General features: G+C 53.4%; 8 protein-coding genes across 8 annotated transcripts; 3 read left to right on the top strand and 5 right to left on the bottom strand.

The window, feature by feature from the left end:
• Window positions 1-924: 924 nt before the first annotated feature.
• MYCGRDRAFT_117717 (Ca2+-modulated nonselective cation channel polycystin) lies at window positions 925-4,725 on the bottom strand (the record flags this gene model as incomplete). The annotated part of the gene is made up of 2 exons (XM_003857076.1): window positions 925-1,157; window positions 1,512-4,725. Coding segments are annotated over 2 exons (3,447 nt in total), but the record flags the coding sequence as incomplete, so codon positions are not given.
• Window positions 4,726-7,018: 2,293 nt separating this feature from the next.
• Window positions 7,019-8,673, bottom strand: MYCGRDRAFT_66881 (uncharacterized protein; the record flags this gene model as incomplete). The annotated part of the gene is made up of 2 exons (XM_003857075.1): window positions 7,019-8,157; window positions 8,249-8,673. The coding sequence occupies 2 exons, from the start codon at window positions 8,598-8,600 to the stop codon at window positions 7,019-7,021; spliced, it is 1,491 nt and encodes a 496-aa protein (XP_003857123.1).
• A 428-nt stretch (window positions 8,674-9,101) lies between these two features.
• Window positions 9,102-10,299, bottom strand: MYCGRDRAFT_53825 (proteasome regulatory particle subunit RPN10; the record flags this gene model as incomplete). The annotated part of the gene is made up of 3 exons (XM_003857074.1): window positions 9,102-9,805; window positions 9,868-10,126; window positions 10,182-10,299. The coding sequence occupies 3 exons, from the start codon at window positions 10,205-10,207 to the stop codon at window positions 9,179-9,181; spliced, it is 912 nt and encodes a 303-aa protein (XP_003857122.1).
• Window positions 10,300-10,474: 175 nt separating this feature from the next.
• Window positions 10,475-11,624, top strand: MYCGRDRAFT_107505 (uncharacterized protein; the record flags this gene model as incomplete). The annotated part of the gene is made up of 3 exons (XM_003856511.1): window positions 10,475-10,735; window positions 10,786-11,038; window positions 11,087-11,624. 3 exons carry the CDS (start codon window positions 10,600-10,602, stop codon window positions 11,622-11,624), a joined length of 927 nt encoding a protein of 308 aa, XP_003856559.1.
• A 2,487-nt stretch (window positions 11,625-14,111) lies between these two features.
• Window positions 14,112-15,854, top strand: MYCGRDRAFT_66885 (uncharacterized protein; the record flags this gene model as incomplete). The annotated part of the gene is made up of 5 exons (XM_003856512.1): window positions 14,112-14,639; window positions 14,699-14,771; window positions 14,829-15,468; window positions 15,529-15,760; window positions 15,814-15,854. 5 exons carry the CDS (start codon window positions 14,180-14,182, stop codon window positions 15,852-15,854), a joined length of 1,446 nt encoding a protein of 481 aa, XP_003856560.1.
• Window positions 15,855-16,069: 215 nt separating this feature from the next.
• On the bottom strand, window positions 16,070-16,915 carry MYCGRDRAFT_35104 (uncharacterized protein; the record flags this gene model as incomplete). The annotated part of the gene is made up of 1 exon (XM_003857073.1): window positions 16,070-16,915. One exon carries the CDS (start codon window positions 16,913-16,915, stop codon window positions 16,070-16,072), a length of 846 nt encoding a protein of 281 aa, XP_003857121.1.
• Window positions 16,916-17,486: 571 nt separating this feature from the next.
• On the bottom strand, window positions 17,487-18,851 carry MYCGRDRAFT_66888 (uncharacterized protein; the record flags this gene model as incomplete). Its single annotated transcript, XM_003857072.1, has 2 exons — window positions 17,487-18,210; window positions 18,268-18,851. The coding sequence occupies 2 exons, from the start codon at window positions 18,789-18,791 to the stop codon at window positions 17,487-17,489; spliced, it is 1,248 nt and encodes a 415-aa protein (XP_003857120.1).
• A 3,279-nt stretch (window positions 18,852-22,130) lies between these two features.
• Window positions 22,131-24,827, top strand: MYCGRDRAFT_32040 (uncharacterized protein; the record flags this gene model as incomplete). Its single annotated transcript, XM_003856513.1, has 1 exon — window positions 22,131-24,827. The coding sequence occupies one exon, from the start codon at window positions 22,131-22,133 to the stop codon at window positions 24,825-24,827; it is 2,697 nt and encodes an 898-aa protein (XP_003856561.1).
• Window positions 24,828-25,499: the final 672 nt, after the last annotated feature.

Raw genomic sequence — 25,499 nt, forward strand, 5'->3', positions numbered from 1 at the left:
CTGTGAAGCCAAGGCCGTTCATTCGATCAAACTAAACATTCCCAAGATGCCCGCCCTCTCTATGAGGTGTCCAGACTCTGCACGGCCGAACTGTCATCACTGTCAGAGTCCGACGGTGTCTTGTCCCATTGGCGGGAGCAAAACTCCGCTGTCTTGTGGACGCGAATGGCTTGATGGATATTTCGTGGCGCAACACTGTCCAGAAGATTGGGAAACCCAGGTCACAAGTAGGTAAAACAGCATTGCAGGTGATCGCACACTGCGGTATGCGACCGATGACGCCCGGATTAACGCTCACCTCCCATCCCTCACCAACCTACACCGATTGCCTATTCCGGCAGGTACGGGCTGACACGTGCTGACTAGACGCGATGGCCGAGAAGAGCAGTAACAACAGTGATCTGTGATCGTCGAGTTTCAGCCGCTGTGGAACGTAGCTGACGGATGATTACACTGCTGGTAATGGTGCACCACGATGAGCTTACTCACGAATGACAGCAGCCTTCGCGACTCTCCACCGTTACTGGAGTAGCATTCCCGCACAGCGTTGCACATTCATCACAAACCCATCGAGATCCACCAAGCTGGGGCACTCGACGACCACTTCCAGTGAAGTTTGCAGTAATCTGTTGGTCAGCACCGCGAGTCCACTCTTTCGACCTGTCCTGGCCTCCTCAGATGATCACCATCTGAATATAGCCCGCGCGGTGCGGTCATAGGTAGCATCAGAAGGACCGACAATTCCAAAGAAGCGGTGAATCAAAGTCGACGAAAGACTGCAAGACTTGTTATAAGAACTCTTCCCCTCTGAAACCGAGGAGCACAACCAACTCACAGCTCATTCAACACCAACGACACCAGCAACAACTACTCTATCCCACAAGGACTCCTTTACAGACATCATCTTCGACAATGCACTCATACACTTCCATCCTCGCAGCCGCCGCCATCTTCACCACCATGGCTTCTGCCGGCCAGATCTTCTTCGCCAGCGGTGGCGGCTGCGACGGTAGCGGCAGCGTTCAGAACCCCGGGAGCGGAGGCGTGACATGCCGTCAATTGGGCGGCATTGGCAGCGCGAAAGCCCAGAGTGTCGATGACGGATGTAGCTGTGAGTATTCCTCCCGAGCGTTGTTGCAGTGGCGCGAAATCATTTGCTGATGGTTGATATAGTCACGGTCTACACGGACTCCAACTGCAGCAATAACCCGACCGCCGCTGGTCTTGGACAGTGCATCTCCGGAACGATGAATTCGTACAGCTACGATTGTTAGATGATGAAAATGGACGATCGCTTCGATTGGATCGCACCTGTGTGAGACACCGGAGCACGATTCTCTGACAGATACAGGAGGCCTTTTTGCCGTGCTGAACGAACACACTCTTTTGAACTCGCATTGCTGCTAGGTCAGCTCTGCTCCATAGAACGATAGCAGGAGTAGAATCTTTCTACCTGGTTCAAACTCGTCCGCCGATTACTTCCTTCCGCCCATCTCATGATTCCCACTGACAGCCGCAGCCGCCTGTGCCACCATCGATGCCCTTCCCCTCACCAGTGCCATCCCTTTTCGTCAATCCCGGCACCTGACCTGGATCGATCAAGTCCGCTCCTCTCTTCTCGTCAACCCACATCTTTCCGTCTTTCATTATCTTCCCCTCCTCGTCGATACCATAGCAATACACTCCTTTCCGCTTCTCCGATCCGCCGTGTCGGTCGAGGGTGACGGTGATGGGATACGAAGACGAAGACATGGCTTGATTCAGGGTACTAGAGGTCGTTCCAGAGGAGGCAATGGTAGCAGTCGAGTTGCCAGACAAGGTAGAAGAGCTCAGGCCGCGCCGAGTCCAGATCGCAACCTTGAACCTCGTTTGCGAGAAGGTACACACGCCCGAGGCTTCTTCCAGCGGAATGTTGGTCTTGATCGTTGTGCCGTTTGAAGAGCTCGAGGTGGCATTTGTGATGTATATGTACCGGTCGAAGTAGGTGTAGAAACCATAGTGCTCATCGGACTGGTTGCGGTTGTAGAGGCGGAGGGGCTGCGTTTGGACTAGAGGGTATAGGAGTTGAGGGAGAGGAGAGCCGTTGGGAAGGAGGGCGGGAGAGGGAATGCTGACCAGCATGAAGGTGGTTGTGGTTGCGCTGGATGCCGAAGATGGTCTGGAAGTAGGTGTCACGCTCGAGGTATCGATGGGCGACGATGTCGTAGGCGATGAGGACGCCGATGCAGAAGGCGAGCTAGTCCGGAACACAGAAGGGTACGGGTACTGGTAGCCCTCGTCCCTTTTCCTCAGACCTTGCACCTTCGAGCTGTTAAACGAGGCCGGGTCCAGCACAGAAATGTAGAATGGCGTCTCCTCGCCATCGTACGGTTGCATGGAGTTGTCCGTCGTTCTGCCGAGAAATTGTTGGTCTTCCGTGGATGGCGGCGCTGGCGACGGCTCGAACTCGGAGTCTGACCACAGACTCTTCCGCACGAGATGACCGACTGCCATCCTTTCTAGACTACGTGAGTTCAGAGAGGCAGTCTTGTTGCCGGGAAGAGTCCCATTCTGAAACTTGATCTCAATCTTGAAAGTTGGCGTGCTGGTATCGTCTTGCTCAGGCACAGCGCAGCTCCACAGCTGAGAGGGCGCGACGCAAGAACCTTGACTTTCGATGTTCCGTGTTTGCATTACATCGCTGACGCCGATCGTCAAAGCTGGGAAGCCGGTCAAGTTCATCCAGGATGTCTCCGTAGTCACAATCGATCGTCGCCGCGGGATGAGGACAGCGAGAAGTACGATCAAGAGCACGAGAACGAGACCAAGTACTGCCGCTAAGTACCATATGTATCTGCGATACCATGATCGCTTTGGTTCCTTCTCCTCAACGCTTCGAATGGTGAGCTGACCGAAGAAGTCTGTTCCCAATATTGGTTTCTCTGACAATGGTTTGGTGGGAGGATACAGCTCTTGCTGAGGTTCCGATATTCCGAGCCCATAAGAGTTTTCCCGCTGATGCGTGATATGTATCGATGTCTTCCTCGAAAGTAGAGTCGACCAGTCTCCTCGACGATCTTCCTGTTGAGCTTTCGTAGCAGCTGAAGCGGTTGGATTGGGCGTCGCCTCGATATTGACTCGTCTCTGCTCGCCGAACGATGATTGCGGACCCACGAACTGTCCCAAATGAGCATCCTGGACGACCGGAGTGGCGGACATAGGTGACATTACTGAAGCACCGGTGGTTTGAGTGAAGCTTCGTTCATTCTGCTTTTGCGGTAGGCTAGCACCTTTGAGTTCTGCTGGAGTTGGGGTGGTGAAGATAGCATTCTTGCACTGGAGCAGTGGCGTCTCTTCCTTCGCCTCTTTGCCGCCAGAAGGAGTATGATGTCCATCGCATGACTTGTTGCTCGAAGCTCTTTCAACATCACTGAAGCTACCCACGGTATCTCTGAAGTGGGAAGATACGAACACACTGTGCGAAGGACTCCAGCCGCGCAAGCCGTCGTCCGGCGACTCGTGAATTTCGTTCGAACCAAGGAACACACTAGGAAAGTGCCTGTTCGGATCGTAGTACGCCGCCGCCTCGCCCTGGCTGGGAATCCTGTATATGTCGAAGCCCGTCGACTCATGGTGAAGCGCTCCTGGTGCTGTCTCAGACCGGATCGGTAATGATCGATCAAGATCGTCGAATGTGCCGTATGAGCTCCTGGCCGGAGCTGAGCGTAGCTCGCCATCATCTGGCGCTCTGTTGGTGAAGATGACGCCTTCGTGAGAGGCGGCCATCGACATTTCGGCCACATCGGCAAGGACTGGGACGTGGTCGTCGCGCAACGATGGAGAGCGCTGGAAAAAGCCGCTAGTGGATCTGGCGGAGAAAGGCGATGTAATTATGTTCCACCAGCCTTTGCTTCGACGTGGAGTAGCAAGACCCGCGGAACGCGTGGAGGGATACCGTTGGAGACTATCGCTGAAGCCGCTGCCAGGAAGAGTGCGCGACGTCGAGGGTGGGTTGTCTTCCTCGAATGAGGTTGCCGCAGACCTTTTAGAGAAGTTTCGCGACAATGAGACGTCTCCGTGCCCAGTATTGATGGAAAGAGGCAATGGAGGGACTGGTGGTGCTCTGCTGCTGGCTGACTTCGGCATGCAATTCGTGTATCGCGAGTACACGCTCGAGGGAGGTCGGCGTTGCTGGCTATTCGAGGGAAACTGCTCCTCAGCTGGCGTGACGACAATGACTGGAGTCTCCTGGCCGTGTCCGAATCGAGTTTCATCCCGGCCGGAAGAGTGGATCGTCGATGGAGAGAAAAAGCTGATACCGATCGGAATGGCGCGGTCTGCTGGCGAGACTTCCTGGGCGATGTCCAAAGGTGCAGGTCGAAGTCCCTTGACACGATCAGAAAGCGGTATCCTCAGAGCCTCATCGCTTTGCGTTGTCTCAAACACCCGAGCTGAGACGGGACCATTCATCGCGCTCTGCTGTACAGCACGGCGGCCAACAGACTGGATGATTGTGCGGCGGTTTGAGGCTTGAAGATCAACTTCTTTCGTCGCTTCATGCCCCGAGTCGAGAGCCTGCTTCCGTGCCTTGGATTCCTCGAAGCTGACGAAGCTTAGTTCGGGCATTCGCGACTCGGCCGAAAGCGTTATCTCGTGGTTGCATCTTGTGTTTATCGTGAGTTTGCCGAATCGCTGCGAAGGCTTCTTACTCTGCGACTTTTTCCGTCTCGCGGTGAAAGCTTGCATGCTTCTCGTGGATGAAGAACCGGCTTCGAACGGTAGGGACGATTATGGCGCCGGCGCCAATGTATGATCGTAATTCTGGAAATGCCGTCGCTCGAGAAAAACAAAATGCAACGCCCGTACCCAAGGAAACAGCTACCAGAAGAAAAGAAGCGCCTTCGAGGGCACAAAGGAAATGCTATGCAAGAGAATGAAGAGGAACAGAGAGTCGCATCCCGGACTACTTACAGGTAAGACGAAACCTGCATAGCGGTCTCATCGTGTTCTCGCAGTCGGGTTCACCATCCAGACATTCGCGTCTCAAGGAACAATGGAAATAGCAAGGTCGGTGCACGATGGGCCACGTTAGATTGAGCTTTTGCTGGAGCATCACGGCACCAATCGCCTTGATCCGGGCACGAGGCTGTAAGCGCTGGCTTTAGCCGCCGTATGGCGCTGGCTTGTTTTGCTGCTAAATGCGTTCGCAGTGGTTCCGGAGACAGCAGCATTGTACGACAAGACATGGATAGGTGAGACGCGCCATGTGGGACCGTGAATGAGATAGAATGGCATTGTTGTTGATGGAGTGTTGTGAATGGAAGGGTCGAGAGTGAGATGTGGTTCTCGGAGCCAGCGGCTTGGCATGAACGCAGTAGAGAGCGACACGTCTCGTTCTGCCGGGGTCTTTTGTGTGACACGAACATGCTCGCTTCGTGCTGTCTAACAAGAGCAAGACTAACGGCGATAGTTTCGATGTCTCCCGCATTCGAAAGGTATGGTGTGAAGCAACGATGAAAGCTGTGCAGCTGATCGTCGCATCTTGATGTTGAGGGCTCGACTCGTTGCCCTCGGCTATAGTCCTACACGAAGACCAAGACCAGCCAGCTTGCCAGCTTGCTCGACGTGAAACTGCAAGAGGGCAGGTGGAATACATTACTTTCGATTGATTCTCTTCGTCTTTGCTTTACACAAGTTCTCAAGACGGCCATGGCTACAACAGAATCTCGAGCGTGGACTTTCACCACTGGTGGCTATCCACAAGCCCTTAAGCTGTCGTCGGCCACGCCGCCCACAAAGGAACAAGTCAAACCCAAGCACGTCTTGGTCAAGATTAAAGCAGCTGGCTTGTCAGTCATCAAACCCTCAAGTCGATATCAACTTGTACTGATGACCCCAGAAATCCGGTCGACGTGCAAATCATGAACATGCCAATATGGAGCATTCCCATCGGTCCCTTGACCGCCGAGAAGACTCTATGTTCCGACTTCTCCGGGACCGTCATCGCTGCAGGCGAAGGTGCCGACTTCGTCGAAGGCGACGAGATCTTCGGCGTGACATTGAAGCCCTTTGCTCCCTGCGGCGGCACCATGGCCGAAATAGCACACATCAATCTCGATAATGCCTGTGTTGTTAAGAAACCGCGAGAGATGACTTTCGTGCAAGCTGCTGGACTGGGATGCGTATTTTTGACGGCCAGGACATGTATCGAGCATTGCATTCCGTACGTCGAGCCAAATTCATCAAAGCGAGTCGTGGTATTGGGAGGCAGCTCATCCGCAGGCATGTATACGGTCTACCTGGCCAAGCAGAGAGGGTGGAAGGTGCTATCGACGTGTTCGGGGAAGAATGCCGGCTGGGTTCAGAGTACTATGGGTCAGTCAAGGCAACCTGGCGTCCTATTCGAGATGTTGACTTGGAGACATACAGGCGCCGACGAAATCATCGACTACACAATGTCCAGCGTCCCGGAAGGCGTGAAGAGATTCCAACCGGACGCTATCATGTCAGTGCGATTTAGGATGGAGCTTGAAAGGTATGTCGCTAACGACACCGCAGTGACTGTGTAGGAGGGGTAGAGTGTCATGGTATCGCCAAACGATACGTGACGATCGTGGGAGACAAGACCTCACGACTGTCGATGGGCGGATCAATGACTTACCTCTGGACACCATATCTGTACGTCTCTCACCCTCTCCGGGCTCAATACCGACGCCAGCTGACGAATGTCGTTCGTTAGATGGGTCCGTTGGGGTCTTGGTCGTCTCGGTCTGGGAGAAGTATACGACAACATCGTCTTGGAGCTCAAGAAAGAATGGCTTGAGGAGTCGAAGCGGCTTCCCGACGACAAGCTTATCACGGACAGCACGTTTGCGTTTGAAGACGCGAGGTCGGCATATGAGAGGCTCAACACTGGTCGTGCGAGAGGAAAGGTGATTGTTGAAGTTTCGAAGTGAGGATGTTGCGGCAAGCATCCATTATGAAGTCATGCAAGTCAGAACTGTCCCATCGTCAATTGCCTCCCCAAGAGCTTTCTGCTTCATTTCGCGAGCAGGTACTCTTTCTGCAACAGCGTCTTAGCAACACCGTACAGCCCACTCATCGGCCAAACATTCCAAAACTGAGCACTCAGCCAAGCAGATAAGCCTTCCGGAGGAGCAGTCGCTTTGCTCAGGTCCACTCGGACCTTTTCGTAGACGCTTGGCAAGTAAGTGGCGTTGTACTTCTGTCGCAGTGCATCATACCACTTCCGATCGTAGATCGACCAGAACTCGTCCTCCGTGTAGAAAGCTTGAGCGTACAGCCACTTGATCCCTCCGAGCTGCGTGATCTTCTGCTCCAGCTCTCGGTTCTCTTCGATGAAGCGAGAGTAGTTGGTCGATCCAGGTCCCCAGACACCCACATTCACGAAACTGACCTTCTTGTCATCGTCGTATACGTCGCCGCCTAGCTTCGGGCGTAAGGACACCTCCTGTCCGCGTTTGAGCGGACATAGCCATAGTGGGTAGAATCCAAATTTTGAATCGACAAAATCGACAAAATTCTCCACGCCACTCCTGGGTAATAGCAGATCCTGGATGATGTACTTGGAGGAGAATCCAGATGCGTGCAGTGCTTGGTACATCACTCGTGTGTGCATGAAGTAGTCCAAGGCCCATCGAGTGATGCGGTTGAGAGGAGTAACGAAGTATTGGAAAGCGTACTTGCCAGTCCAGAAAGCAGCCCTGTCGTATCGGAAGAGATAGTCTTGCAAAGTCGTGACTTCTGTGATGGTCCCATAACTTCGGCCAGTCGTACGATCGACGTGCATGTAAAACCACGGGTCCTGTGCCCTGCTGAACCGTTGAAGTCGCACGCTTGGTCTGACCTCGTTGGTGAGTCTGCCTGTGACAATGACCACTTTGTCTTTGCTGTATTGGATGCCATCGACGAAGTCGCTCGACGGATCGTTCGTGACAGTATCCATTTCGGTGAGAGCCTCGTTGATGCTGCTGACCGTGTGATATGTGATTTCAACGTACGGGCTTGCCTTGATCAATTGAAGCTCCAGCAGGGTCGTTACACCAAGAGTGCCGAATCCGCCGGCGGCGCCGTGAAACAAGTCTGCTCGCTCGTCCCGACTTGCTCTGACAACCTCGCCCGACGCAAGAACGATCTCGATCCAGTTTACGATACAATCTGGTGGCATGGTCAGCCATCGCTCGGATGAAAAGCGGATTCACAGATCGATCTGCCGGCAAGCTGAGCTGCAAGTCTTCTGCTGCCTTACCGAAGAATCCGTATTTGAAGCCACTGCTCTCGCCAGCTGTTCCAGAAAAGCCACCCCCTACAGTGATACCCGGAAACTCCATGATGACAGGACACACAACACCGTGAGGCAGGGTCGCTTCCACGAGCTCATCCATCGCCACATTAGGCTCTACGAGACAAGTCATCTTCTCCGTGTCGATCTCCAAAACGTGGTTCAATTTCGAAGTGTCGACCATTTTCTTCGGATCGACCTTGCGCTGCTGCGTTGTATTTGTTGAGCCATGGTATAATCTGAAGGGCGTTTTCTGTTGGTAGAAATCTGCTATCGTGGACGATATCGTCGCCACGGCACGGTTGTGTTGGTCCTGCATAGGCTGCTTCGATTCGAGGGGTATGCGCGTAGAATGGCCTGCTGGGATGCGGGCTTCAATATCTTGCGGATTCGGATAGCAGATGTCTTTATTGTGCGAGCGACGCAGCTGCTTCATCAGAATCATCACATTTTCGTCGACACGCGGCAGGAGGAGTTTCATCCGCTTCCTTCCGGAACACGTTGGTGAGTGAATCGCGGGGCCAATGGCGGAACGTCAATGCGTATTTCAAAGACCCACTCTCCCTGGAGATATGTAAGTTCAACTTGCGCACGTTAGGCTCCCACTCCGTTTATTATTGATACATAGGTGATATCTGGGAGCCGTCGATCACAGGTTTCGATGACCTCGACGGCAAGCCAAGCACCGCAGTATGCATACCGCGGAACAGCATGCACGGTCGAAGGCCAGATGAGTTGCGAGAGACACAAAGGGCCACAGTACATTCCATTCTCGATGCGTGGAGATCCTCTGGTGTGTTCGGACTTTCGTGCGAGTTCGTCGTGCCTCAAATCTAGCCTTTGCTCCTGTTTATGATACACCACTGGTCGACCCCTTGTCCACGGTTCATTCATCAGCTATGCAGTATCCATGCGATCGTCGTCTTTCTTGTCATCCTTCTTTGCGTCTGCATCTTTGCTGCTGCTTGCATCGCCACTCTTATCCAGTAGAGGCTGCTTCTCGCTTGATTCTCCCTCGGCAGCTTCTGGCACGCTCTCGAGATTTGTCTTTCCCTCTGCCTCGTCTCTTGCCTTCTTCTCCCGCTCCTGTCGCTCGCGTTCCTCTTCCATACTCATCCGCAGTACGAGTGCCAACTCAGGGTCCATGTTAGGATCCACGCCAAATTCGAAGTCTCCGCCTGCGCCGCCATCTCCGCCGGCGCCACCACCATTTGCTGTTGCGGCACCTCCTTCGCCTGCCAATATCGGGGAAGCCACGATCGTGTCGGATAGAAGGTTCGGGCCCGGTGGGATGATTTCAAGATGTGAGCCGTCGTTGGATTTGACAGCCTCGTTGAACGCGCGCAGCTTGTCGAGGTTCTCGTCCGAAAGATCACCGAAGGCGATGATGTCGATGCTGGTGTTGTTCTTCTTCATCCGCTTGGCAAGTTTGGTGAGGGTGCTTGAAGAGTCGGCGATGGGCGAGCAAATGAACACGATGATGCGTTGACGTTGGGATTTATTCTGGCGATGTTTGAGTGCGAGCTGTGATCATATATCAGTTTCAGCGTCGATTACTAGTCGGACAGATGCTGGAAGGCACGTACCGAGGCGATCATGATTCCCGTGTAAAGATGTGACTCGCCCTTGACCTTTGTTCGATGAAGTCCATCCAGTACTTGGCCAGGGTTTGTAGTGAGTGTTGTGAGCACCTGAGGACCGCTGCCGCCCATGCTCATGAGACCGACTGATGATTCTGGGTTTGCTTGTGTCTTCGAGTGGAAGATGAGGTTGGCTGCATCTACTTGTGCTTCCCATCGAGATGGTACGTAGTCTCCGTTCCGACTGCTCTCGCTGTTGTCGACACTGTGAACTGATCAGCATATGCGAGCGCGCATCCGATCCACGTGAGGCGACATACACGATCATCGTCGCCTCGAGCCCCATCTTTGCTGTCCCGACAAGCGATACGCAATGGCAGATGATTCAGGAGTGCCGTTTGATGGTGCACGAGGTCGTGTGGTGTTGTTCGGTGGAAGAGAGGCGCGGTGGTGATGATTGATGAATGAATGAAGGGTGGTTGCTGGTTCGGAGCTCATGCAGCAAGCAGCTGCGGCTCTGCGGGCCGCCGAGCGTCATGTCAAAGCTTTTGGGGGTTCGTCGTCCAGATCAAAACAACACAGCAACACAAAATCCTTGACACCAACTTTGTAACGATCCCAAAGTAACACATACACACTTCAATACGGCATTGCGACACCAAGAATACTCGGAGAACATTATCACAGCCACCACAGATACCTCGCGCGGCTTATACGAAGTCGCAGAAAGATACTCCCATGGCTTCTTACGAGCAGATGCCGAGCATGCCAGCCAACAACGATACGAATACGCCCGAACGAAGTCCCGCAAGACGACCTGCGGGTATCACTCAAGCTCAGAAGCAGGCATTGATTGACAACCTACAACTCGAGTGTAGGTCGACCTCGACTGAACGCGACTGCGCAGTGACTGACGCGTCGCAGTGACTGAAAGGGCTCGCAAGCTCCGCGCGCAAACCGCATTGCAAGCTCAGGGTTTGAGAGCACGACTGGAAATGCGAGTGAATAGGATTCCACAAGGTCTGCGAAAGAGGAACATACAAGAGCTCGTGGACGAACACAATACAACAGCCAAGCCTGCACCGCCAGCAGCCATGCCTATTGTCGCAAGAGCACAAGCCGCGCAAGCGCCTCAGTCTACACTCGCGAAGACCAAGCAGGCTTCCAAGCGCAAGAGGTACGGCCTGAAACGAAGTTTCTCAGCGCATCTGCTAATCCGCCGTAGTGAGGACATCTCGATGGACGAGGACAAGGAGAACGAACCGTCAGAAAATCCGAGAGAGCTCGCGAATCCGAAGAAGCGTACCAAGACTACAGCCGCGACTGCGAATTCGAAAGCCACGCGAACGATATCGCGAAAGCCAGGACCGTCAGGCGTGCTGTCTCCGAAGTCTCATAACTCTCGCACTTTACCACACCCGCCGGCTCCGTTTAAGCCCTCGGCGTTGTCGCCAGAGAAGACGCAACCGACACGGCCAACATCAGCTGCCCAGCATGCCGTTCCGAAGGCGACACGTGCTCCAAGCCGACAGACGAAACGAGCTGTCGCACCCCAGTCGCCAGACAACGGACGAGTGAGTGAAGGAAGTGCGGCGAGTGCTGCAACGACGATAATGAGCAACGCGAAGACTGGCACTACCAAGAAAGCTGCGGTACCGAGGAAGGCGGCGACAGCAAAGGCTGCAACCGCGGGGCGGAAACCAGCCGTCCCTAAGCAAGAGCCGGTGGCATCGACGGGTCGGACGTTGAGAAAGAGGAATTGAGAGTCAAGACCGCCTACATATATAAGGCGAAGCTCGTATGATGGTATGATGACGCGAATTTCAAAGCACGAAATTGGACTCGGGCACGCTCTAATCAACTCGCCAGACCAACGAATATCGAGCATGGCGATACACCTACTCGAAGACCACAATGATCTTGCGGACTTATCCATTGAAGTGGTGAGGAGCTCATCGAGATCTACAAATCCCTCGGACCCTTCCGAGCATTCGTCCGGAAAGCCGGGTCCAGCTTGTCGGAATTTGGTATCGCGGCCCGATATTTCTGAGACATCCATTTCGCGCTTGACCTCGACACACCATGGTTACCAATCGCGCTGCTCCCGGTTCAAGCATTCTCTCGTACGCCGTCGCAAACTCTCGTGCTTCCAATACGAACCCGGCCAGTCGGGTAGCTCGTCCTACGTATCCTCCGAATAGGAGGTAGTCGTCACTGGCGGAGCCGCCTTACGGCGCGGCATACCTCTCGAATTGGTACTTTGGTGCATTGCGGGACTCTGCGGAGCTCGCGGTCGACGAAGGCATGACCCGGAAACGTGTATTACCGCGCCAATGGTAGTGCCAATTATCGTTCTTGACCTAACAGCTGGGCTAGCACGGGTGAGGAGAAGGACGGTGCCTAGGTGGGGATATGGTCCATGCATCTGCAGTTTCAACTAACTGTCAAAGGTGCTCTGCTGCTCGCAGAATTGAGAAAAGCTCTGATTTCCAGTATTATTGCTACTGGCTCTTCAACGGCTGTTACCTTTTCTGCCATGTCGACGGTAGTTGATAACCACAGAACAGGTGCATGACAATGCCCAACAAGGACACTCCCATCAACAAACCTTCATCCTCCGAAGGACGTGGTGGCTTCCGAAATTTGTTCTCAAAGATTTTCTCTCGGCATGACCACGACAATGAATCACACGATCCCGCGCGCACAAATCCTGAGCGACGAGAGTTTGTTCCTCGCCATGCCAATCGAGACATGCTGCTCGCAGTGCCAGTGGAGCAACGGCCCGACATGATAAAGAGGGCACGAGAGTCCAGACGACAGACCATGGCCGAGATGGGATTCAGCACGGCTCCCCAGAGCTTTAAGAGCTTGCCGTCGCAGTGGCGGAGCGCAAACTCCAGGCAACAGAAATCGACGCTGTCAAAATCCGAGGCAGGCAATCGATTGAGCTACCCTCAGAGGTCATCGCAACGAGCTCGTGCAGACACTTTGGATTTTGGAGCAGCTCCGACACGGACCGCGTCTGTGAATGTGGGCATGCGCATGGACCGAACCGCGGTGTTCAATGTTACGTCTTCCGAATTGGGATCAACCAACACTGGCTGGGGCGGACAGCCGACACCTCCTAGGACTGGCCGACTTCTGCAAGACGACCCATCACGGCGAAGACAGTACTTCAGCCACAGTACTGATGGGGATCGGAGGAAGTCGAACGGGAAGGGAAAGCAAAGGGCTACGGAGGATGAGGTACGAGTGGCTATGCTTCGTGAACAGGCCAGGGCAGGTGCCATGCGTTACCCGAACGGGTCCTCAGCTTCAATGGACCAGTCGCCAGCTCCACCAATGTCTACCCCGGTCCAAGATGCCTCCGCCGAACCGGCTGGCAGGTGGTCTAGGAACAGACATCGACCATCAGAAAGCGCAGGCCACTTGCTTGATCAGATCAAAGAAGACCACCAAAATAGCAGGCCAATCTCAAGCATCGGTGGGTCTGCAACAACATCCAATGCAGAGTCGGTGATTTCATATGCGGAAACCGAAGCCTCAACGGCTGCCACGACAATTGGGGATCAGCACTCTGAGCGCGACTACGACCGCCATGGGTCTGGAGAGGATCCAAGTCTACGCGCGAAGACTGTGAGCCAGCTGCACGACGTGGGCATTGAATCAAAGGCTATCCTCGACCAGCGAGAGTCTTGTTGACAGCGTGTGAACGAACATGACCATAATCTCCAGCTCCAAGTCTCAATACAGCAATGAACCAAATCAGCACTGCTGTTGACACGAATCTCTTCGACCTTGATATGTTCAATCGCGGCCAATATTCGGAAAATCGAGCTATCGCTTTGAGGTTCGACTGCACGCTTATCAAGCCGACTTCCATGCTGGACTGCTGATAGCTGCTGATAACAGCCTGCAACCGAAGGCTTGGGAGCGGCGTACTCGGTTTCTCCCAGCCTTCGTTCCTGCAGACCCTGTCAGCTTCCAGGATACGACCCCTTGCACACGGTTCGCTCATGGATGTCCCTGTCTGCAAGAGATGCAAGGCTTGATCAAGAACCGGTCATTGGACAAGATAACCTCTATCTAGCCACAACCTTGCCGCGATGAACAACACCTCCAGCACTACATCGTGCACATCTCCTGATCGGGCAAGCCGTCGGCTGCCTATCTTACCTGAGGAAAATGACCAAGACTCCCAGCTCAATACCGACTGTGCGTAGACATGCCTCTCTTCTCGCGCGATCAGTATTATCCTCACTCCGTCTCCCGGAACTACTACTGATCTGCTCCACGCTTATCCCTTGCAATACATGCGATGGCCTCTTCCGCGCACTCCTACGTTGACCCAGAGAAACCTGCACCCTACGCCGGATCTACCGAAAAGGATGCTCGCTCGAAAGATTTCTCTCATGACCCAGAGCTACTCGCCGGCGAGCTGCAAGATTTCGAGGAGCTTGAAGTCTTTCGCAAAGATGGCGAAGTCGACTTTCGAACGGTCAGCTGGCCGCGTGCGACGGTCATCTTTTTGAAGATCATCTTCGCGACCGGTGTGCTGTCCATTCCGACAGCAATGGTCTCGCTGGGCGCTGTTGGCGGAGCACTGATTGTCATAGCTTGGGGCGTTATGAATACTTACACGGCTGTCATACAAGGGGACTTCAGAAATAAGCACGCCGGTTGCCATTCCATCGCAGATATGGCGATGCAGGTTGGAGGTGTATGGGTGAGGGAGATAGTCGGGTTCTTGTTCGTCATAGCCTACGTGCTGTGCACGGGTATGCATCGACGCCGACCTTCCGCAGCATCGTGACCACCAATGCTGATTGTTTCGTAGGAAGCGGTATTGTCGGCGTCACAGTAGGACTCAATGCTCTATCACACCACGCGGCTTGTACTGTATGGTGGGGGTACGTCGGCCATGTCACGATCACACAACGACACAACAGCTAATTCAATGCTTCCAGTCTCATTGCCACAATCGTCGTGGCTCTCGCTGCATCCGTCCGAAAATTCCAGCAAATCGGGTGGTTGACGTGGGCTGGCTTCCTGAGCATCTTTGCCGCCGTCATGATTGTCACCATCGCTGTAACATTTCGGGATCGCCCTGCAGCAGCCCCCATCACTGGAGACTACGATCTCGGATACTACGTTGTGCCGTCCGGGGTCTCATTCGCCGCGGGAGTCGTCGCGTCTTCCAACATCTTCGTTTCGTCTGCCGCCACGAGTGCTTTCTTGCCAGTCATATCCGAGATGAGAAACCCAAGAGAGTACCGCAAAGCTCTGTATGTATGCATGGGCCTGGTCACCGCAGCGTACCTCTCCGTGTCTCTGGTCGTGTACCGCTGGTGCGGGAAATGGGTTGCTTCACCTTCTCTTGGATCGGCTGGACAGACCGTGAAGATGATCGCTTATGGCATCGGTTTAATCGGTCTGGTCGTCAGCGCCTGCATCTATCTACACGTGGCTGCGAAATACCTGTTCGTAAGGATCCTGCGAAACAGTCGCCATCTCCAAAAGAACACAATCACTCACTGGTCGACATGGCTTGGACTGACATTTGGTCTCGCTTTCCTCTCGTTCATCCTGGCTGAAGCAATTCCAATTGTGAGTACAAGAATCGAGGAATTACTCATACTTAGAAAGCTTGGCTGACCCCCGATCCAGTTCAACTATCTGCTCGCGTTGACGGGATCTCTCTGCTTTGCACCTATCGCCATCGCTCTTCCAGGATGGCTCTGGTTGCACGACCATATGCATTTCAGAAAAGGCAGCTCTGGCCAGCAAATGGCTTTCTGGTTCCATGCAGCCTTCATTCCACTCGGAGCATTTTTCTTCGTTGCTGGAACTTATGGAGTCGTCCAAGAGATCATTGCTGCTTATGCGGATGGGCAAATCGGTGAGCAGAAAGCGACCGATAGACTGCTTCTTGCTCGTTGCTAACGTCATTAGGTTCTGCCTTCTCATGTGCTGACAATTCTGGTTCGACTTGAGCAAGGAAAGTCTCTTGCGTCGCTTGGCGGTTGACGTTGAACAGTCGCCGTTCAGCATTCACATCAAGGCGAGGCTCGTCGAAAATGTTAGCAACATAGCACGAATGTCGAAGGATTACTCCTCGAAAGTTATCTTACGTGCTTTCATAAATCCGAGTCTATGGATGGTGAAGACCCTCCTGCGTCAGGGTATTGCACGGACTGTAACCATTCAATCAGTATTCGCAAACTGCTGGACTGGGAGCGAATCGGCGACATACCATGTATCTCAAGTCCCCTGTAGCGCCAACATTTGCATCTACAGACAACCCCAGCCGTGCCTTCATCTCCTCGGACAAGCTGTCTTGAATGTCTTGCGACAACTTGGCAGTCCAATTGACCTGCTGTCTCAAGAAGCTGGCGGTGTAGTAGCCGAAAAGCAAAGCACGATCTTGATCTCTTGTCACGTTTGAGCCGCTCGTATGCCAAACCCTGCCGTCCATCAGAATGATACTTCCGGCTTTCGCCTCAAATGGTCGCAAGAGTCTCGGTGCATCTCCTGGTATGTCTTCCCGGTTCATCCACTTGTTGCTTCCTGGAATGTACAGCGTAGCACCGTTCTCCTTGTATACATCCGTAAGACACCAAATGCAATTCAGTGCCCAAGTTGATTGCCAAGGTGCCGGCATAACGATGCTCTGGTCGCTGTGTAATGCCATGGAGCTCGAGCCAGGACGTGCGATGTTGGCGGTAAAGTTGCTGATGATGAAGTCTTCTCCCAGAACTGCTTTCACCATCTCTACGGCGGTCGGGTGGCTGATCAGGTCACGAAAGATCTTGTCCAGCTCCATCAAGTAGAAAATGCGAATGTTAGACTCGTTCGGGTCGAGATGTGCCATTCTAGTCCGGTCACCTCGAGCTTCGCTGGCTTCTTTGGCTTGCCAGAGCCTTGACAGCACTTCTGCGGACTGATCTCTGGTGAGAACATCTGGCACTACGGCCCATCCTTCGGTCAGCAAGCGTTGTTTGGCTTCGTCAAGTTTTGAAGCATCCGCTGCAGTGTCCGTGATCAAGGTCGCCATGCTAGCCGGGGGCCTGTTCGTCCTCACCGCTGCAAGGTGCGATCAATCCTATTGTGCTTTGCAAAGGGGCGGAGTCCGTTTATGGATGTGATCAGATCATGAAAGCGATCCGTCAATACCACTGCTCGAGGCTTCTGTTCGTTGTTATGATGGAATACCGCGCAAGAATCGCATTATGAGAGCTTCTCCACCTCGAAAGGCTCGCAGCCATGCACCCCGCAGAGCACATCCAGCTGTTGACAAGCCAGAGCTGCTCCGACACGCCGTCTACGACTCACGCTGCTTTCATCCAAAGGTGGGATCGTTCTTTGACAATCGGCCTTTCGATTTCGTGGCCTTGCACTATAGCGAAACGATCAGCAGGACGATGAAACCACGTGCAAGGGTAGCCAAGAGCTTGAACATGGTCGAGCCATCCTCGTCTGATGGCGTGGAGGATGGGTTGGGCTGCGATTCAATATACAGAGGTTGGTCGTGGGCTGCGGGCCCTTATATGTTGGACGAATCTTACACTTTCACACTGGACGATGGTCAGCATCATGTTGTGATCCGCGCAGGACTGTGACAGAACTTACCTCCACTCATGCTCTTCCTCACCGTACTGGATGCCCTCGATCCAGTCCTTCATCTGCAGAGCGATGGGACCGACTTCGCTGTTCTCCGGCAGTCCGCAATCCACCAGCTTGCCCTTGTAGGAAATGGCTCGCACCGGCGAAACAGTTGCTGCTGTACCAGAGCCGAAAACCTCCAACAGTCGGCCTTCGTTCGCAGCTTCAACCATTTCCCCCATGGTGAATTTTCGCTCAGAGATCTTCCAGCCCTGCGGTCCCAGTCTCTCACGTGCGAGCGTCAGAACGGAGTCGCGAACGACGCCTTCAAGAATAGTGCCATCGAGCGGCGCCGTCATGATCTCCTTTTGACCATCCTTGTTCTTGATGCAGGCAAATATGTTCATGGTACCCACCTCAGTTACATAGTCCTCAACCTTGCCGGTGGCCGGGTCAACCTCCTGAAAGAGCCACAAGTTCTGGTGAAATCCTCGCGCGGCGGCCTGCATTTGCGGAACGATGCACGGGGCATAGTTGGCACCAAGCTTGCTTGCACCGACACCGCCTGGCCACGCACGAACGGCATAGTCAGTGGCCTCGAGCGAGACGGCCTTGAAGCCAGTTGGGTAGTATGGTCCCACGGGTGAGGCAATCACGTAAAGCATAGCACTTCCGGGAGGGCCGACTCCCAGTGTACGTTGCGTGCCGATCATGTTGGGCCTAATGTACAAGCTGTAGCCGCGATCTCTGTCAATTTGCAATTAGCCATTAACTCTTGCCCATTCGATCCCCTTGTTCACTTACGATGGGATGAACCGCTCGTCAACCTTCACCAACTGCTTGATCAATTCAATCACAGCTTTTCCGTCGAAAGTCGGCAGTGCTATCCGTGCAACACTCTTGTTCAACCGCGCCATGTTCCTGTCCGGTCTGAACAACCGTACATTGCCCTGCTTGTCCTTGTATGCCTTCATCCCTTCGAATGCCTCGAACGCATAATGCAGTACACATGTCGCTGGGTCGAGCGAGAGGTTTTGATATGGTGTTATTCGTGGCGCCAACCAACCCTCCGCCGCTGTCCATTCCAGTGCCATCATGTGGTCGGTAAATGTGTGGCCGAATATGAGCTCGTTCTTTGGGGTGATTGGTTTAGGATTTGTGGTCTTGGTGATGGACAATTGCGAGACATCCACCTTGCTGAGTGCTGGATCGTTGGCGTCTGGTGCGCGCATTGCATACGATCGCTGTTGTCCAATGCTGGTCCATCGTACATTGCTGCCAGCTCTTCGCACAGCTCTCGGGAGCAGCGTTCGTAATGAGGTCGCCATGGTGTATGTGGAGGATTCCCGGATCTCTAGATGAGCAGGCGTCTGCTATGTATGTCGTAGAAGACGCGAGGGGAGTCACGAATCCAGTCACAAATTCAATGGCTCATACCAATGTCGTCGCTCTTGTTGAAGGGCGCGCCGACAATTAAGCCGATATTTTGAGCTTCGGCCACCGATCTCGGGTTGGCCTGAATTCTAAGGCAGGATATATATATGAGCGAAGATGCTGGAGTCAAGCCTTCACTTGTTAACCATCATCCATCAAGGCATGAAGATCTAAAGCTTTGATTTCTGTCTCCTGAGGTGACGCGACAAGCTGAATCGACAAGCTGAGGGGTCTCCGTTCACTAGTCACTGCTTCACCAATCCAGTCGCTCACCCTCCTCATTGCCCGCTGCCCGCCCTCTCCGCTTTTGGATGATATATCCGTCGCGAAACACATCAACGACGGCGCCCACGCTGGTTGACATCGCACGTACCGCCGGGCCACCTCGTCCTGGAGTGAGCTGTCCCACGCGATCGTCTCGTGCCCAACACCGCACATCTGGTTGTTCACGGTGATCGAGTCGGGAGTGCTTCCGAATGCCCATTCCTCTGCGGAGCTCGGCATTGACGGCCATACTTTCAAGTAGACCCAAGCTCCATCACTCATCCTCCTTTCTGAGACGCTTCTCTGTACAATACTCTGCTTCTGTCCATCTGACGCCGACGTTGTTCTGTTCAACCATAGAAACCAGCATTCCACATGATGGGCTGGAATTGTTGACGCACAGGTTCGTAAGTCATGTTAACAGCGGAATCGTTCATCGAACGCTGCAAATCAACCTCTCCATGGAATGTAGCCCGCCTTTGCTGACTTTCGGGCATCTCTGAATGTAAGCGCTTGTCCTCTTCCTCGAGCTCTGCGACCCCGAATTTCGGCGCTATCATTCGCATTGGGGTGTAGCTGTCCGGCGGAATGTCGCCTGATAGTAGAGGGAATTCCTGGAAAAACGAAGTGTCCATTCTCCAGTTCCGGATATCGAAGAGCGACGATTCAAAGTCGGAAGCGAGGTAGTACAGACATGTATCCGGCGAGAAGCGTATTGTGTCGAGAGGCTCGCGCTGCCACGAAACTTTCAAGTTCTTTGCGAAAACATGCCAGAACTTGTTCGTCAAGACGCCACTATGCGGCATTAGACGCTCACGGAGCCTTGGCCATGTGAGATGGTCCACGACAGGCTCGTGTATGATCAATGCTTCTGATGGCCTGCGAGCTTTGTCAGTCAAGAACCTTGCCTTTGAGAATGAAAGAGCCGTACTGCGGAGTGAACCACGGCGGAAGCGGACCTTCCATCGCAGGAGTATGCACATTGATTTCCGACAAGTAACGCTTGTGCAGCATTCTTAGCACACTGACTCGCTCCACCAGATTGCAGTCTTTGAAGATGGACTGATCAACCATCTGCAGCACGGCCCACAGAGGGCACTGCTGCTGGTAACGGGAGAGGGATTGCCAGCCCTTCAATACTGCAGTGATGATGATATCTTGATTGTATCGGTCATCAAAGCACACCATTGCAGGCGATATGCTACGAATATGCTTGACCAAGTTGTTCAAGAAATGCGTAAGATCCCGGCCTTCTGCCTGAGGTCCCGAAGAGGCCGATGAAGTCTTCCAGGGACCTTTGATGGCCAGAGAAGTTTCTGTTACGTCGGCAGTCGCTCCATGGCTATTGCTAGGAAGCGAGAATGCAGGCCCTGGAGTGACACTGCTTCCAGCAAGTGTTTCAGGCACTATCTCAATTGGCGGAGATTGTGGCAAAGCCGTATGTGAGTAGTCGAATGTAGAAGTGTTTCCTGCAGTGCCTGTTTTGATCAGCAGTTGGCATTCTTCTTCGGCAAGGATACATACCAGTCCAGGGGATGTCTCTGTCAGTGTTTGAAGTCAAGGAGCCATCAAAGGGAGTGTTGGGTTGAGGAGAAACGACCACACCGATGCTCGGAGTCGTGCCTAATGAGGTGACAATGACTCCTGATCCAGCAGGAGTGTGATTGCCGTCGTTGATTCTGCTTGCCTCCAGCTGCATGACCTTCTCTTCAAGCAATGCCAGTCGGTCTTGCACTTCTTTCTTCAAGAAGCGATTGGCTTTCCGGTCTGCATCTTGCTTTCTCGCACGTTGCTCCGCCGTGAGGACGCGTCCAGATGCCCATGCCTTGTCGACGCCACCGCGACTTTGCCCCGATGCGTTCGCCCCCGCGCGAGCGCTCATGCTTCATGCAAGAGGAGGGCCACCAAAATGTCTCATGCAGTGAAGATCGACTAAGCAGGAGTGCGTCGGTATACCGAGGAGGACAAGATGGGCACCGCCGGAAGATTAGTGTTTCGGCAGACGCTACTGGTTGGCAATTGTCCTCGATCCTGAACGCCACGGGACCAGGATGCCGGCCTTCAAAGCACCAATGTCTCGAACAAAAGAACACTCGCAGGCACAGAGAACAAAAGCATCTGCAATGTCAAATGTCAATGACCAGGCACATGCCACAGGTGATCTTCCCCCTCTTCATGTCTCCCCCGCAAAACTATGAGTTCAGCCTCTAAGGTAGCCACGGGATATGTGCCGCATTCGCCGCGTGCTCATCTCAGATCCGGCTACAGTATCGTGCCTAGACTGCTCTCGACCGAAGTCTCGCGCCAAGCTGCCGATCGCTTACTCTGAACCTAATAAAACCCTCGCCGTCCAGCAGCAGCGGATCTCTATCAGCGACCACCTTTGGCAAGAGAAATCTTGTGATAACGTGATGTTTACGAGACTTGTCGACCGAACAATGCAATCTGACGATGATGCAGTGTAGAGTCGAGATTGGCCAAGCATGCAGCGTTGCAGTCAAGAATCTGGTACGCAGGACTCGCCGGATTGGAGGAAGGACGGCAGACTAGATGATCAGCGAAGCTAATGATACCTTCTTTCGGCGTACATATCGTGAATCGATGGAGTTCAGACTAGGCATGTAAAGCAGATCTATCCGGGGGATCGCAACATACTACCGTACTGCCTGCAAGCTGATATAGTGTATTGAGATGGATGTAGGATGAAGATGGCTGGACGACGAGACCATCAGCAACGAGGGGAGATGTCTCATTTGCCAAGGCGCTAGTGGAGCCAGCAAGGACAGGCATGCATTGAAGTGAAGTTGACAACACGCGATAAATCCTACGACTTACGAACATTTGGCGGCAGCTCCTTGAGGGAGGACTCAAGTGCTCGCGATTTCACCTAGGGTGTTCGCGCTATATGCCCGACCTGTGCCTCGATATGCTCAATTAATGCCGTCAGCTTCGTTGGACCATCTACTGCAATGTTCTCCTCGGCCCTGAAATCGTTCTCCTCGAACATTGCGAGCAACTATACTATTGCACCACAGCCAAGCGGGAGCTCCGGACCATGGAGGATCTTCGATGCGAGGAGGAAGCAAGGTGGGAAGGCGGCATCGATCTTTGTGTTTGACAAAAAGAGCTTGGAGCCACAGAGTGGAGGTCTTGGTGGGAGAGGTAGTGCGACTTCTCTCAAGCGTACGCATGAGGAGGTTCTGGAGCGGTTGAAGAGGGAGGCAAGTAATCTGGCTCGATTGCGACATCCCTCGATACTGGAGTTGGCCGAACCCGTTGAAGAGACACGATATGGTGGACTTCAGTTTGCAACGGAGCCAGTCAGTGCGAGTCTCGCAGGACTGCTCCAGGAGAAGGACGAGCAGGAAAGGTCTGGTGGTGCCACTGGAAGAGCAAGTCGTTTTGTTGTGGAAGAGTCGGACGGGACGCTGCGACGCAGGGAGCTGGAAATTGACGAATTGGAGATACAAAAGGGACTGCTTCAACTGGGAAAGGGACTTGAGTTTCTGCATGAGAGTGCTGGCTTGGTGCATGCGAATTTGACCCCGGATGCCATCTTGATCAACGCAAAGGGAGACTGGAAGATATCTGGATTGTCATTTACCGGGCCTCATGAAAGTTCTACTGCCGCAACCTCTTTACCTCCAATCAGCCTTTATGAGGTCTTGAACCACGATCCGAGACTACCGCGATCGGTGCAAATGAATATTGATTATACAAGTCCAGACTTTGTGCTGGACAACACTCTCACAGCTTCGGCGGACATGTTCAGCTTGGGTCTGCTGATCCTTGCATTGTACAACAGTCCGCACAGCTCACCACTGAGTACGGGAAGCTCTCTGTCGTCTTACAAGCGAGTATTTTCCAGCTCGTCCAGCGTCCCGACCCAGAGCAACAACTTCTTGATACCCAAATCACATCCTCTGCCTCCGAAGTTATCCTCGGAGCTCTTGCCTCGACTGATTACACGGCGGCCTGCCCAGCGACTATCAGCTCGGGAGTTCCAGGAAGCGAGCTATTTTGATAACATCTTGGTATCAACTATACGGTTTCTCGATGCGTTGCCAGCAAAGACACCGAACGAGAAACTTTCATTCATGCGAGGCTTGCCCAAGATCACTCCGCAATTTCCGAAAAGCGTGCTGGAGAAGAAGGTGCTCCCAGCATTGCTGGAGGAGCTCAAAGATAAGGACCTACTCGCGCCTATCCTGACGAATGTCTTCGCAATGATCAAGGCCATGCCGACGGGCAAACGAGCTTTCACGGAAAAGGTCGCTCCGAGGCTGACTGAGATCTTCGTAACGGCGAAGTCTGCAGAGAGGGATACATCGAAGGAGGGTGGACTGATGGTCCTCCTTGAAAACATGGATGTTGCTGCGAAGAACTGTTCTGGCAAGGAGTTTCGAGATGAAATCCTGCCCATTTTCCTCTTGGCTCTTGAGTCGCCTACCCACGCTTTGGTAGACGTGGCTCTCAACGGCCTGCCATCCATTCTGCCAGTTTTGGACTTCTCCACCATCAAGAACGAATTGTTCCCAGCCATCGCGAATGTGTTCGCCAAGACGAGCAGTTTGAACATCAAGATTCGTGGTCTGGAAGCTTTCTACATCCTGTGCGGAGGGAGGTCAGAAGCGGACAGTAGCAACAACGACGATCTGAATGGCATTGGTGTTCCAGACAAGAAACCAACATCGACATCCAGCAGCTTCATTCTGGACAAGTACACCGTTCAAGAGAAAGTCGTACCAATGCTGAAATGCATCAAGACAAGAGAGCCTGGTGTAATGATGGCTGCGTTGAAAGTCTTCCGCCAGGTCGGCGAAGTGGCTGACTCTGACTTTCTTGCAATCGACGTGCTTCCCATACTCTGGTCCATGAGCTTGGGGCCATTGCTCAACCTGCAACAGTTCCAGGCCTTCATGACACTGATCAAAAGTCTGAGTGGTAGAATTGAGAGAGAGCAGACTCGCAAATTGCAGGAGATGTCCAGCGGGCATGGATCATCATCGACTCGGTCCCACGCTCCAGGTAGAGGGGCGTCCAGCACTTTTGAGGCAGGAAGCGGGCTTTCTACCTCTGGTGAAACCGACTTTGAGAGTCTAGTATCCGGGAGGAAGGCTGGACCGGCCAATGGAGGTGATCTGATGAACGACTGGGGCTCTCCAGTACAGCCTGCAGCTGCGAATGGGGCACGGAACGCACCACCAGCATTCTCATGGCAAACAGCGCCGGCAACAATGCAACCGGCAAGGCAACAGTCCTCCATGTCTTCACTCCAGCAGCCGAATCCGGGAACCAGAGCCATCACTCCTGATCTCGCATCCTTCACGTCCCTTACGCCGAGCAGCCAGTTCTCTCAGCCTCTGCAGCCAAATCGACCGATGGTATCACCGACAACTAATGTACCGATGAGACCAGCGCAGCCGAGTCAACTAAATAGTGCTGGGAATGGCACGAGCATAAATTGGTCAGCAGCGTCTAATCCCGCACAGAAATTCAATCTACCGCCGCCTCCCACAAGTCCGCAAGGGTTTGGGCAGCAAAGCGGCTACTCCTTTCCTGCCATGAAACCTCCCGCAGTCAAACCGATACAACAGCAACAGCCGAAGCCGCCACAGAATGGCATGTCTGGAGGCGGATTGGACAAGTACGAGAGTTTACTATAGATCACAGCAGAAACAAATGATGAATCTCGACGACACCTCATACACATATATCTTGAGCAGGGCCTATATCCGTCTGAGTATGTCGTCTTCCCCACCTCTCGACTCTGCGTGCGAATGTTGCCAATCACCACCTGTGTATGAATACCTTTTTGTGCTTTGGTTCAATAGTTGATGCAGTTCACAAACATCTCGGCCACAGCAAGCCGGCGTTGTCTCCGGCCCATGCTAAACCTTCTTCCCAAATTATTCCACACCGCCGTTTCACAACGTCGAAACCACCATCACTCGTGTACCTTGCATTTATACCAGCTTTGCTATTGTGCACGAGTCCCGGTCTTCCCTCGACTCTTCCCTCCACTCTGGCGATTGAGCACATCTCCGCGCACTCGAATCGCTTGCCACTCCTCACAACCCATTTCGCGATATGTGTGTTCGATCATGTATGTGGCAATGCAGGCACCTTGCCGCTGAAAGAGAAGGTCTGCTGGGATAGATCACGGCGAAACAAACGGCGGCTTCAATCATATTCAATCACGAAGAGTTTGCTCCATGGACATCCGGCCAGGCAGACATGCCTGCAGCTGTCAAACAGCCCATGACCCGAGGACCTCCCTACGTGGTTGAAATAATCCCACGTCACCATGTGGCGACGGGACCTCGCAGCCGGCATGT

The sequence above is a fragment of the Zymoseptoria tritici genome, chromosome 1 (genome assembly GCF_000219625.1).
Source record: "Zymoseptoria tritici IPO323 chromosome 1, whole genome shotgun sequence".
NCBI classification, from domain to species: Eukaryota; Fungi; Ascomycota; class Dothideomycetes; order Mycosphaerellales; family Mycosphaerellaceae; genus Zymoseptoria; species Zymoseptoria tritici.